Source organism: Etheostoma spectabile, chromosome 8 (genome assembly GCF_008692095.1).
Source record: "Etheostoma spectabile isolate EspeVRDwgs_2016 chromosome 8, UIUC_Espe_1.0, whole genome shotgun sequence".
Lineage (NCBI taxonomy): Eukaryota > Metazoa > Chordata > Actinopteri > Perciformes > Percidae > Etheostoma > Etheostoma spectabile.
The window spans coordinates 28,189,157-28,201,659 of NC_045740.1; the positions used below are offsets into that span (position 1 = coordinate 28,189,157).

The 12,503-nt window shown below is 45.2% G+C and overlaps 1 protein-coding gene across 4 annotated transcripts in view; it reads right to left on the reverse strand.

Moving 5' to 3' along the window:
* Positions 1 to 469: 469 nt before the first annotated feature.
* hipk2 (homeodomain interacting protein kinase 2) overlaps positions 470 to 12,503 on the reverse strand; it is a 72,596-nt gene continuing 60,562 nt past the window's right edge. Inside the window, exons 8-15 of one of the 4 annotated variants that reach the window (XM_032524419.1) lie at positions 10,174 to 10,303; positions 9,336 to 9,457; positions 6,371 to 6,501; positions 5,249 to 5,431; positions 4,758 to 5,081; positions 3,916 to 4,160; positions 3,637 to 3,785; positions 470 to 2,898 (exon numbers count right to left, since the gene is read on the reverse strand). In XM_032524419.1, the coding sequence (XP_032380310.1) occupies positions 2,434 to 2,898; positions 3,637 to 3,785; positions 3,916 to 4,160; positions 4,758 to 5,081; positions 5,249 to 5,431; positions 6,371 to 6,501; positions 9,336 to 9,457; positions 10,174 to 10,303 (1,749 nt within the window). In that variant the 3' untranslated portion in view covers positions 470 to 2,433. Of the gene's footprint in view, positions 2,899 to 3,636; positions 3,786 to 3,915; positions 4,161 to 4,757; positions 5,082 to 5,248; positions 5,432 to 6,370; positions 6,502 to 9,335; positions 9,458 to 10,173; positions 10,400 to 12,503 lie in introns of all 4 variants that reach the window. The other 3 variants (XM_032524417.1, XM_032524418.1, XM_032524416.1) reach the window with 3 other exon arrangements.

The following is a 12,503-nucleotide window of genomic DNA, read 5'->3' on the forward strand; positions in this document are numbered from 1 at the left end:
ATACACACACTCTGATAAAACATCCACAAGAATTATTGCAACACTCTCTAAAAAATAAACACAACATGTACTACAGCCAGGTCAAAAAAGTTCAAGATAATGTTAAGTTAAACAGAAATAATAATAAATCACTTCAAATGCGAGTACTATGGCATACCATGAATGGAAGGGGAAGGCTTTCACTAAAACCACCAGCAGTGCTGATGAGGACAAATGAACAGAGGAGATTATTTGTATCGTTGGCTACAAGAAAAAGAAAAAAAGAGAAATCAGCTGTCTGGTAAATCAAGCAGCGAACAAACAAAGCGACAGCCCTATTGGTTCTCTAAGTGTTCCGGTATCCCGTTTCGGCTGGCGTGGCGATGTCTGTGGTGTACCTGGTTCGAAGACAAATGGACAGTGGCAACAAATGGTCCACGCGGTGCCCTTCCAGGTGTATGCTGGGCCGTTTCCCTTCTGTTCTGTCCTCGCAGCTCTGAGATGCTACCCAAACCTCAAGCGCAACAAGTAACTTCCGATTCTCTTTTACTGAAGAAATCCACGACACCAGCAACAAATGACGACAACAAAAGGACTCATGTCAGAATTAGAAGTGTGCATTCAGGTACGGTGGCGCCCATTCGGCTCCTACCAACCACCCCGGGCTCAGTGTTACTATCAACCTGCTCAGTGCCAACTTGCTACCATTTTAATCCCATTTAAGATAGAGCGTTTCACCCCGCCCACCACAGTCCCTACCTAAACTGACCCTATGCTCACAAACAGCTCCCTCACTCGTGCCTACACAGAATCTCTCTCAAACAACCCTCCGTACTCTGCCTCCTCTCTGCTGCCCGGCTATAGCCTCACAGAAACACCCTCATGGCAGCCATCACTTTCTGTCAGGCCCTTCTCTCGGACTAGCTTTAAACCTTGAAAAACGACCTCTACTGTGTCTCACACATTGTACTGTATCTCTTTACCTGTACACGAATACCGAGCTGATATCTCTGCTCCCTAATCACGATGCATTAATTCCCTTGTGTGTGATTATAAAAAACAACAAATATATTTCAAACTAAAGCCACATTTAGGGTGTTATAAATGTTTACAGCTACAGCTACACTGTACATTTTCATATTTACATTAAGCAAAATGTAACAAGAATTTATCTATGACTTTGGTAAGTACCCCAGGCAATTTATCTCATGCACACATAATAAAACAGCTCGGCGTGATATCAACTCTGACATTAATCTTCATCATGGAGAGTATGCTGTCATTAAGAACAAGCTACAGCAAGGGCTGAGCCTACACCTGGAAGAGAGCTACAACTGCCCCAACTAGGATGTGAAACCAGGGAAACAAGTATAGCTATAGTCTCTTGTGGCTTTCAGGATCCAAGCCAAGTAAACTGTGTTGTTATAATATATGTAAGGCACTACGAGGGAACAATGGTCAAAACCTAAAGACTTGAAGAGAGTTTTAAGGAGGTGGACTACACACGCATGGCTGACAGTAGCACACACAGACAATCACGTTGTACATGCCTATGTTATAATAAACCACTTTGTGCAATCACATTGAAAAAAAGAGGAACAAATAAATCTATTGGTATCAAGGAAAAAAAGGTTTTCTTCTTAAAACAAACAGGTGCAGACTGCTACATTCTAAGAACGGGGCCCAGCTAAGACACCTAGCTAAAACTGAAGTATCATCATAAAGGTGAAACATAAAGGAACAAAAATATCTATAAATACACTAAAAAGTTTGTTGTCTTCTGTTGGTTATATTTCCAGAAGCCTCCTCGGCTGGAGAAGGTGAAGTGTGGGGAGTTGCCTCTCTGTTCGCCCCACACCATGAATGATTTGGAAATATTAAGACAGTTCAAGGCCATCAATATTTTTTTTCTTTGAAGAGCAGCAGGTTTCCGTATTTCACCTTGTCCCAAATCTCTCGGGATTCCAAACTTCCAGTCAGTAACCCCTGTTCCACAGTCACTTCCCAAATTTAAGAGGGGAAAATAAAAGAAAACCAACCAGAGATCCTCCACTGTCCCGAAAGGCCTGTTTCAAACTTCCCTGTATAACTAATGAGACTTTTTTTCTCATAAAGTGAAGAATAGACCAAAAAAAGCTAAAACTGGCCCTTTCAGAAGAAAAAAAAAAATCATTGAAAAAAACACATCTTGAACAGTACCCCTGTTAAATTTAACCTCATCTTTCCCTTCTAGAGAGGCTCTCACTCTCTTTTTTTTCTCTCTCTCTCTGTTGTTATATCTTCAAGTTATACGTGACAGTTTCATGAGGATTGCATGTTCCTCTGTCTCTGTTTATGTCTGAGGTCGAGGAGAGGATGTTTGGGATGTTGACGGTGTTCGGGGCGGCCGGGTTTTCGGGGGCAGCAGCATCAGCAGCGCTGGCTCAGGCTCTCCAGTGTCAGTCAGTGGGTTCTCTAGAGGTACGGGTACTGGTTGACCTTAGTGGGGCTCAGCGGGTATCCAGTGTAGACAGTGGAGGCGGGTGAAGCGCTGATGTAGGCCTGGTGGGCAAACTGCGCCTGGTACTGGCTGTGGTGCAAGGTGGGCGAGGGCAGCACGCGGTGTCCCATGCTGACCGGGACCTGGTGGACGATGCTTGGCGGGTAGCTTCCGTGCTGGACTGCGTGGTGCCGCGCCGAGCCCTGCGACGCCACCAGGTGGGCCACGGTGCCGGTGGAGCCCAGCGCAGCAGGGGCTGTGTAGGTGTAGAGGTGGGGCTGGCTGGGTAGGTGTGTGGCAGCCAGGTGCGGGTGGACATTGCCCGTGTGAGAGGGGCTGTTGTGATGGAAGGAGTACGGGGCTTGAGTGGCGATGGTTGGGGTGATGTAGGCCTGCTGGCGTCGATGACCATTTCGCTCGGCTACCATGTGCTGCTGGGCCTGGAAGAGGAGATGATACAAGGGCTGAATGTCAGTTGTATTGCTAGAGGATATTTCAAACTACTCAGGATCAATATCATTGTCATTTTTCTTTTTTGTAGCCAGGCTACCTGTTTTTCCCCCAGGTTCTGGTCTTTGTGCTAAGCTAAGCTAACAGGCTGCTAGTGGTAGCTTCTGGTTTCCCACAGGGTGGTATCGATCTTCTCATTTCACACAACATGACAAAGCGTATTTCCCAAAATAAGCTAAATAGGTAACACACTAACACTAAATGCAATATATACAGCTGTAGGGCTGTCCCCTCTTAGTCGATTAGTCGACTAATCTGTGGTTTTGGTATTAGTCGACAAAGATTTCTTTAGTTGATAAGTCATTTTTTAAGCTTATTCATGCTTAATTGTTCATTTCCAACAAACTTATGAGCACATTTCTGGTGAGCACAAGATGTAATGTTGAAGCCAGTAAAATGGTGTTTTTTTGCATGATAAAACTCAGCTTTACAGATGGTTAATTAACTACATTTATATTGTGCTTTTCTAGTCTTAACCACCTCTCAAAACGCACAGCTCTGGCGATCAAATCAACTAATTGATTAGTCGAGAAAATCATGTGAGTGTTAGTCAATTAAGAATTTCTTTAGTCGAGGACAGCCCTAGACAGTTGCTCTATAACCTGGTCTTAAAAGATTCACGGTTTCATAATCACACGCTGGTAGTGATGACCCACGTCTCCCCATACCTGGCTAAGATTGAGAGGCTGCTGCTGGAGGGGGTGTGGCCCTGAGCGCTGCTGTCGGTAGGACACGCCCCCTTGTAGGTGATTATTGCCAGACACCACTCCATTGGAGGATTTGAATTTGTAAGCTGTATTCTGATGGTTCATTGCATCTGCACAAGAGATGATACAAGTTGGGTTAATTGGGAAGCAGTTACTATAATATATAACAACGCAATGGTTACTATTGTTATGCATAAAAGTGTGTTTCAGGTGAGGAAAGTAGCTTTTACAGTCCTTCACCTGGCATCAGGCGCTCACACTCAATCGGGACCTCACTGCTCTGGGTTTTCAGAGGGGGAATAATGATGGTGCGGGGGTTCCCATTGTTGTAGTTGTCCAGGATGGTGGTCTTTGTGTCGTAGCTGTTGTTGTTCGGGTGTCTGTGCTCCACACTGTAGGGGCTGTTGTTGCTGGAACAGTCGGAGTCGGGGGAATCGTGGACCGTCACGCAACTGATGACATTCTTCCGCTGCTTTGACGATGAACTGAGGGAAAAGAAGGGGACCAGAGAGGAACGTCACTGAGAAATCAACTCAAGCGACCTAGGTAAACCTCAAAGCAATATTCGAATAGCCTTATGCCATCTTATTAGTAATCAGATTAGACATCCTCTCTTTAATTGTATACTGTATGCCAAGTTTAAAATCTTTGTCACCAACACACTTCTAACTTTTTAATTTCAATTTTTTTTTTTCTTCCTACTCTATGATTGGTTACTTTGTGTTTCAGTACAGCATGTAACAGCCTACAAGAGTTGTCCATGGCAAATATTTCTGTTGTCAAGCGACAACAATTGATTTGATCAATGGTCGCAAAATACCACTGCCACAGTCATCATGATACTAGAAACAGAGAAATGTCATTGAAAATGCCTTATATCCTACACAACTTATAACAATATGTAATCACTGAAACATAGAAAAATGAAATGGCAGAAAGCTGCCTTCTTAGTTGAGCTGGTAAAGGTGAAAAAAGGTCTCTATCCTGCGGAGTCAAAGCGGTGACAAGCACTGGTAATCCCACTGATAATCCAACTTCTCGGCCTGTACCGACTGAGCGAAATGGAACCCCATTAATCTGACCTGTTGTTCTGTTTGTGGTCATCTTCCTCATCTGTGTCACTGCTGATGGTGATGATGCTGACTGCAGGGCTGGGCGTGTCGGGGATGATGATGGTCTGTCTGGGGACGTGGTGCTGGTGCTGATGATCGCGGGTGGTGCTGGAAGCCTGCTCCGCTTCGCTAGCCCCCCACACGCCACCCACACAGCCCTGCGTGGGCGGGCAGTTGGTCGCCGAGCCGTTCTGTAGCACAGCGCAACGTGGAGGCGTGTTCTCCTTCACCCGCTTGGAGCGCTGCGGAGACAGCACCGCCTGAGAGGACGACACCTCGTAGGCTGACATGTTCCTTATGGAAAAAAAAAAAAAAGATAGAGAAAAGGTTAAGTGTCACATACAGTAGAGGGTAAAATACACAGATGCTGATGATCAAAATCAAAAGCTGTGAGACCTCATGATCTGTTTGTGATGATCTTGCGATGAACAGTATTATGAGTCATATGAGTGTCAGAGTACCTGGCAGACATCTGGTGCTGTTTGTTCTTTTTGGAAGAGGAGTTGTTATTGGTTGAGGGCTGCCTCATAACGTGTGCCACTCCCACGTTAAGCGTCTGGTTGGATGGGAGCGTAACGTGTCCAGCCAACAAGGCTGGCTGCTGCATGATGGGATTATAATGGCTGCCGTGAGGATGGGAATTCCTGTAAAAAAATAACAGTTTTTATGTTACTACAACACTAAGAAACCTGCAAGTGAAGTTGCAAAGCACTAAATGGGGAGAAAATACATTTATACATCAGGATAATCAAACCCAACATTGGTGGGGAAAAAAGAAAGACAGGAGATTTTTTTTCCCCACAGAAGCCAGCGGGTGGCAGCAGCTAACTTTTCTAAAAAAGGGACGAAAGAAGGAGAGGAAACAAGTGAGGGAGAGAGCAAAGAGGGAGGGCAGAGGAGCTGACACCAGCAGCTGTGGAGCGATAGCTCTGCAGAGGAAGTGCGACACTTTCCCAATCGTCTCTCTGAGGACGACAGAGCTGCCGCTGGACAGAAAGGGGTGGGAGGGAGAGACAGGGAGGTGGGACACAGATGGACAGCTCTGAATGAATCTGCGCATACGTGGCCCCAGAAGTCCTCCGCATACACATTATATACCTGCCTCTTCCTTATCTCCCAGCAGATTGCCTTCTCCCATCTATCCATCCATTCATCGAGTCATTGCAGTGACAGTTACAGGCTATAATAGACAACATGGCTCTACATGTACATATATCCCATCTCCCTACGGTACATGTGCTCTTATACTGTAAAAGCACCAGTGTTCACGTGGGGACTGCGCTTCATTGATGATAAAGGACAAGCTGTCAGGGAGGAACAGGCTCCTCGGTCAATCAGTCTTATGCCATGCCATCTTCCTATAGCGCATCCTGACCTATAAAAGCCATAAAAACCACTGCTGGCCTTTGAAATCAATTTATCTGACCTGACCTACAGGCTCGCCCCTTGATTTTATGCGTGTAAACTTGATTTCTGGCATGTGCTTTATCTTTCCAGCTTTAAAGTGACACATGTAAACCCGTTAGGGTTTACTTATCATTAGACTGGCCGGGTGCAGTTAAAAGAAAGAAAGCAGTGTTCACCTCCAGTTGGCGAGAGGCTGCGTGCCGCCCATGGAGTCGGGGATGACAGTGGCATGCTGGACTGAGGTGTGGGTGAGCTGCTGCCAGGCTGGAGGAAGCAGGATCTGCTGCGTGCCGCTGGGCCAGCCCTGCTGAGGTAGGAGAACACAGAGTGGGGGGTTAGACAAAGAGGGTGGAGAAGACCAGGAATGGAGATTGAAAGGAAAGGCACAGTAGATACATAAAAAAAACAAATGTAACAAAACATACAAACAATGAAATTCATTCATTTTGTTGTGAGGTCTGTCATGGGACAAGTTTTGTAAGCGTCTTTTAATTTAAACATTATAAGTGCACACACGAAGGGAACTCTTTGAACTTGGCTGATTAGTTTCAGGGTGTTGTGATAAATTACAGTATCTTTTCAAAAGTGCCTAACAGCTGGTTTAAACCAGCTACTCGGCATGCGAAATGAACTCCGCCAGCTTTGAGGAGACATCCATCGACAAAAGAGATAAGACCAGGACTTAATAAAGATGTACAGAAGCTGCTTTCTTTGTCTGCATGCATATGAGTGTGTGTATGTGTGTGTGTGTCTGCGTGTTAGTGTGATTATGTGTTTGACTTGAGTCAAATCAACCTATGTTCTAATTAAATTTGTAGCCCTATTCATGCTGCTGTGAAAGAGGCTACTTTGTATTTCTGATGCAGAACAGGAGGAGAATCGGGCATAATATGCCCCAAGATGTGCCAAGATGAGTGTGCGTTCATGCATGCCCGAGCTTGTTTGTGCGTTTCCGTGTGTGTGTGTGTGTGTGTGTGTAGCCCTAATAGTTTAATGCAGTTCTATTGATTAGCACTTTAATGTCAGGGCTAATGAATTGTTCTTTTAATACCATTTGCACATCTATTTACAGTGCCATCAGTGTGTGCTACAGCACACACGTTTCAATAAAGGAAAAGAAAGAGAGAGATGAAGAGAGAGAGAGAGGGGGAGGGAGAGAGAGGCACCATTTAAAATGCAAAGCAGATAGTCTGTGCATTCACTACTACTACAAACTTTATTTTTACATTCATCTTTCAACTGTATCTTACTTCAATCTATGTAATCACATATTTGCTTTGTCTCTTTTCATTATATTCTCACACAATGTAGCTGATCTGGGTTCTGCGGACTTGTCGAAGTTGAAGTGTTTTTGTCTGAGGCAGGTTGCGAAGTCCACCCCAGCCAGCCTGTGGTTGAAGTGCTGCTGGGGGCATCTGCCGGCCAGCAATGCTGCCTTGTCTGTGCGCTGATAACTGGCGTCTCTAATGGAATATTCTGGAGCTGGAGAAGGTCTTCACATCTCAGACCACATCCAAGGCCTTTTATCAACATGCCATTAAGAGACTGTAATACACCCATCCATCTCCTGCTTCTCCTCCTCCTGCTCGCTCTATCTCCATTCCCGGCACTCTACATGCCTCTCTCACCAGGCGTCTGTGTTGTGTATCCCGCCTGTCTGCCCTGAAATGGTAACCCAGTTAAGAGGCCTTTTCTTTCTTCTCAGAGTACACCATCACTATCAGCGGCCCATCGCCTCCCACCTCGACCTACACTCCCTGGGTGAACACCCTTTGTCACCTCGGGCCTTTGAAAGCCCCAGCTCTCACTCCCCAATTGTTTCCACATTTTCTGCATTCCTGCTCCAGATAAAGGTCCCGCTGGTTTCCCTGCCTCCCTGCTTAGAGCCTCCTTCACTCTGCCCCTCTCTGCACACCCAGGGAGCTTGGGGCTAAACTTGCATAGTTCCGAGGTGGGAAAAGGGTGCACGGGCAACAGAGAGCAGAGAGTGGCTGAAAGCGCAGGTGGGGAGAATGCAACCAGGAGCCAAAAAGGACTCAACTGAGTCTGTGAGACCTCCCACTGTAAAGTGATACACACAGAGACACACCACACACCCAGTTATTAGGTGTGCTGGCCTATATAAACCATCTGCTTGTATTAACTATTGCCTGTCTTTATTTAACATGTGTGCAGACGGAGGTGAATAACTGCAGAGCACGTGTGATCCACACTTGATATTAACAGGTCGTGTAATATACCTTTTCCTTAATGACACATCTATGTTTTATTTTATTGTATGTCTGATAGAGCCATCTTATCCATGGATGGTGGTGATGTTGCGAATTTTCTGGTCATGCAGAGCCTCATACAAGCGTCCCCTGACCTCCCAGGATCCTCTGAGGCCTGTAATTTGGAGCGCCTGACTTGGAAGCAGCCCTGGAGCAAATCACCATTTGGTATCTGACAGATTAACCCACCGTAGAAACACAGGCACACACACGTATACACACACACACACACACAGAGCTTTGCTGCCTCGGCCTGCCTACTGCATGATCAACTGGAGATAAGGATGAGCTGAAAACTCCCTGGATTCACAGGGATATTTAAAGCCATCATGGAAATTTCCATAGGGAAAAAGGTGGTGTGGTGATGGAAGTGGTCGACACTGTGTGTGTATGTGTGTGTGTGTGTGTGTGCAGAGAAAGTGATGTCACTCTCTGTTACTTCTACCAACTGTGCATTAGCAGCTAAAGCTCAAGCTTCGCTGTACAGGCTAAAGTGAAGGCCTACTCTGTGTGAAAGGCCCCTGCCTTTGTGTGCATCAGACCGTGGCAGCCTCCCTCAGCCTCCAGGAGAGGGGGACAGTAAGGAGAGCGAGCGAGGGGAAGGAAAGATAGAGAGAGAGAGAGCGAGAGAGAGGCAGGGAGCAATGCACAGGAGAGCTTGGCCCGAATGCGCTCAGGAAAAAAACAGCTGCCAGCAGGGGCAGGGTCAGGAACATTGAGTGATTTCCAGCCTCCATCGATAGATACTATTCTTAGTGAAGGCTTATGAGGAAAAAAAAGGATGGAGAGTGCTTCCTTTGAGTGTGAGCAGTTCCAAGTCTGACAGAGCCAAAAAACTCTATTAGTTGCTTCTCTGTGATACTCTTCCTACCTGTGTAAGCAGGCCAGGTTGGATCTGCAGAGGCTGGGCACCAGGGGCCTGCGTCACTATGGGAACAGCGTTCTCCATCCGCACAGAGTAACTGGCATGCTTGGAAGGGGACGCCTGCAGCCCTGTGCACAAATAAAGCACATGTTCAGAGTATATGTCAAGAAATAAGTAAAGAAGCACTTTACAAACAGCATCATGCCGTCTGCAAAAGATCAGATGGCATGCAAGAGATAGTAGATGTAACATGTTGTTGTTTTTTTTGCACACAGATTTATGTGCATTCAATAGATGTCAAAACCCTTCCTCTGTGTTTGAACATAGCAACAGTACTTGGGAAAACAGAAACAGTAGTCATGGTAATAGTATGCAAACAGTTTCTAATAATGGCTTTCTTTAACACCCATTCCATAAAAAGAATAAATAAACAAACCGAATAATGCCTTAGAGATATTCTGCCCTCCCAGTGCAAAAAACAGAGGAGACAAATAAGCCTTAGACAAAGACTTTCAATTTTCTTAAAATGATTAATTGCCTCATCAAGTTAACATTGAATCACTGTTTGTGTGGAACCTGTGGGGTGCAAGGCTAAAGCTGTAAAAAAAAATGACAAAAAGCCAGCAAAAAAGGGGAGGATAGGCACACAGAGAAAGAACTAAAAGAGACTCCAATGCTGTATGTATGGCACCAGGTAAATGCATTTTTTTTTAGTAAAATCCTCATCTCATGGCCCGTTTTAGTGCAGGTGCTCACGGCTGAGATCTGATGTTTTGCACAGACGACCAAAAACCCACCTCTGTCTATTCACACTAATGCAGACTGACTGGTCGGACGTTCTTACCTTGGAAGCCAGGTTGGCAGACGATGAGCGCCTGCTGGAAGGGGTCTGGCCGGGCAGCGCAGAGCTGAGGAGCCCCCGGCTGCAGGGGCATGCTCCTCTGGGCCACAGCTGCCATGGAGGCAGCAGAGGGCTGGTAGAGTGCAGATTGGTAATTTAGTATGGAGACATCAGGACTTGTAAAGGAAAGTGTGGCATTGTTGGTGGAGGAGGGAACCAGGTTGGTGGCCTAAAGGAATGATGGGACCAAAATAAAAAATCACGAGAGTTGAGGTGCTGATGGGAATAACAAGGGGAGAGGAAGTGCTCCGAGGAGGAGGGGGGGTTGAACAGCAGGCATGGTAAAAAAAAACAACAGAAAGATAACAATATTCTAACAAAACAATACACACATAAAGATGCAAAACAAGCACCGGATCAAGATAAGAGGGATGGCGAGGCATTCATCATTGATGAGAGCCGATGGAAGAATAAGGAAATTGGACAACTGATTTGGATGTGTCTTTAAAATATGCGCCCTGATTAATTAGAGGGAGGGAAAAATGCGAAGAGAGACGCAATCAATGCTCCAATTCTTAGAATAAATAATAAGAAAAATGCCCCCAAAGCACATTTAGACTACGATTTTGATCATTTACAGCATTTACCGGCACACAGATCTTACTTCTTTTGACTATAATATGTTCTGCTGGTGACAATACTGGAAATGAGTTCATTAAATTTCACAGTACACAATTTAGACAAACAACACAGCAACATAAACATCTCCCTTATTATGCAGGCTTTAATCAGGAGTCATAGGGAGATCATATTATAAGACTGTCTAAATTTACATGTTACAGAATGATAATGAGCCCATATAATGAGCTACAGCAAAACTTGACATTTCATATCACAGCTTCACTATCCACCTTCCAAATCAATATGCCTGACAGGGGCAATATTTCACAGCCAACAGTCATTCTGTAATTATGTAAGCGTAGGTAACTTCAGCATGTCTTGACCATTAATGAGACATGTGGAATGCTGCAGACAGCCTGGGAGAATCCTGGATGCAAACAAATGCTTTTAAGAGACACCGTTTGCTCAGCTCAAGTAGTCTTCGCTCCACCAGACACTGTCTAATTTTAGCCCTTTTATTAAGCATGCGTAAGGGCGGAGGGAAATACAGAGACTCCGCTTTCATTTTTCATTTGCTCTCTTTAGCGTGTTCGATGAACAACAGGGGAGGGAACACAATCAATATGGCATTGTTGCATTCATCATAAACAAGCACCGAAGCAACAAAAACACAAGCCAAAGATGCATTCCAGCCTTGCAAATGAATCAAGCTGAATAAATCACTAACTTAAGTCCGTCTATATGCCCTGAGAGCCAGCCGCAGAAAAAGACAAGCTGAGGAAATGTTAATCCATTTAAATCACAGCAAGATGGGCTTTTTTGTCGCATGCTACACAGTGTGAGCTGGCTCGATAAAGTTGGTGATAAAGGACTGTTTACAAAAGAAAAGGGGGTCAAGGGAGAGAGCGAGAGAAAGCAGGAGTTGTAGCTAAGCACAATCTGGAAAACCTTGCAACACGGCGCGCTGTGATTCCGGCATAAGCCAAAAGTCAGCAGTTTCGATTCAAAGCCCGTACGGGAATGAAGCGGTAAAGCACCACAGGCTCAACCCCGGGAAATGGGAGGAAAGAGGAGAAGACAGAAGAGGACAGGAGCGAGAGGAGGGAAAAAGAGAGCAAGCCTGGTAAAGGAATTCTTAAGGCCTGAAAGCCCCATAATGCAAGGCTAGCAGGAAGTGGGGCTTGTCATGTGTGTAATCAGCACTTTGTGACAATCCCACAGGACCTGAGGCAGAGACAGAAATGCAGGCGGACAGATATACATGCACCAAGGCACCAAGACAGTAAGGCAGACACGTAAGCATGGAAACATGCATTCAGACGGGAAGAATGGACAGAAAGAAATAGAACAAAGACACAAACAGCCGCTCATGGGCTGCTGAGCTGTTAAACTACTGACAGTAGTTTGTTTGACTGGTATGTAAGCAAAATGCACTTTTTGTACTGTTGCTTGGCATTTTCCGCTCACCGTGATTAATATTCTACACTATTCCACGCTGAATTTCCTTCCCTTTTTTCCAAAGGGTAAGTCGTAAACTAAAGCTGAAATAGATGACATACTTGAGATGTTGACATACTTGAGATGTTGTTCATTTTAAATCAAAACTTAAAACTTCTTTATTTAGAATGGCTTTTAATACACAGTAGTGGTGCAAAAACTCTTTTTCTGACGATTATAGGTAACTTTATCTGTTTTACTGTTTTCTATGCTTC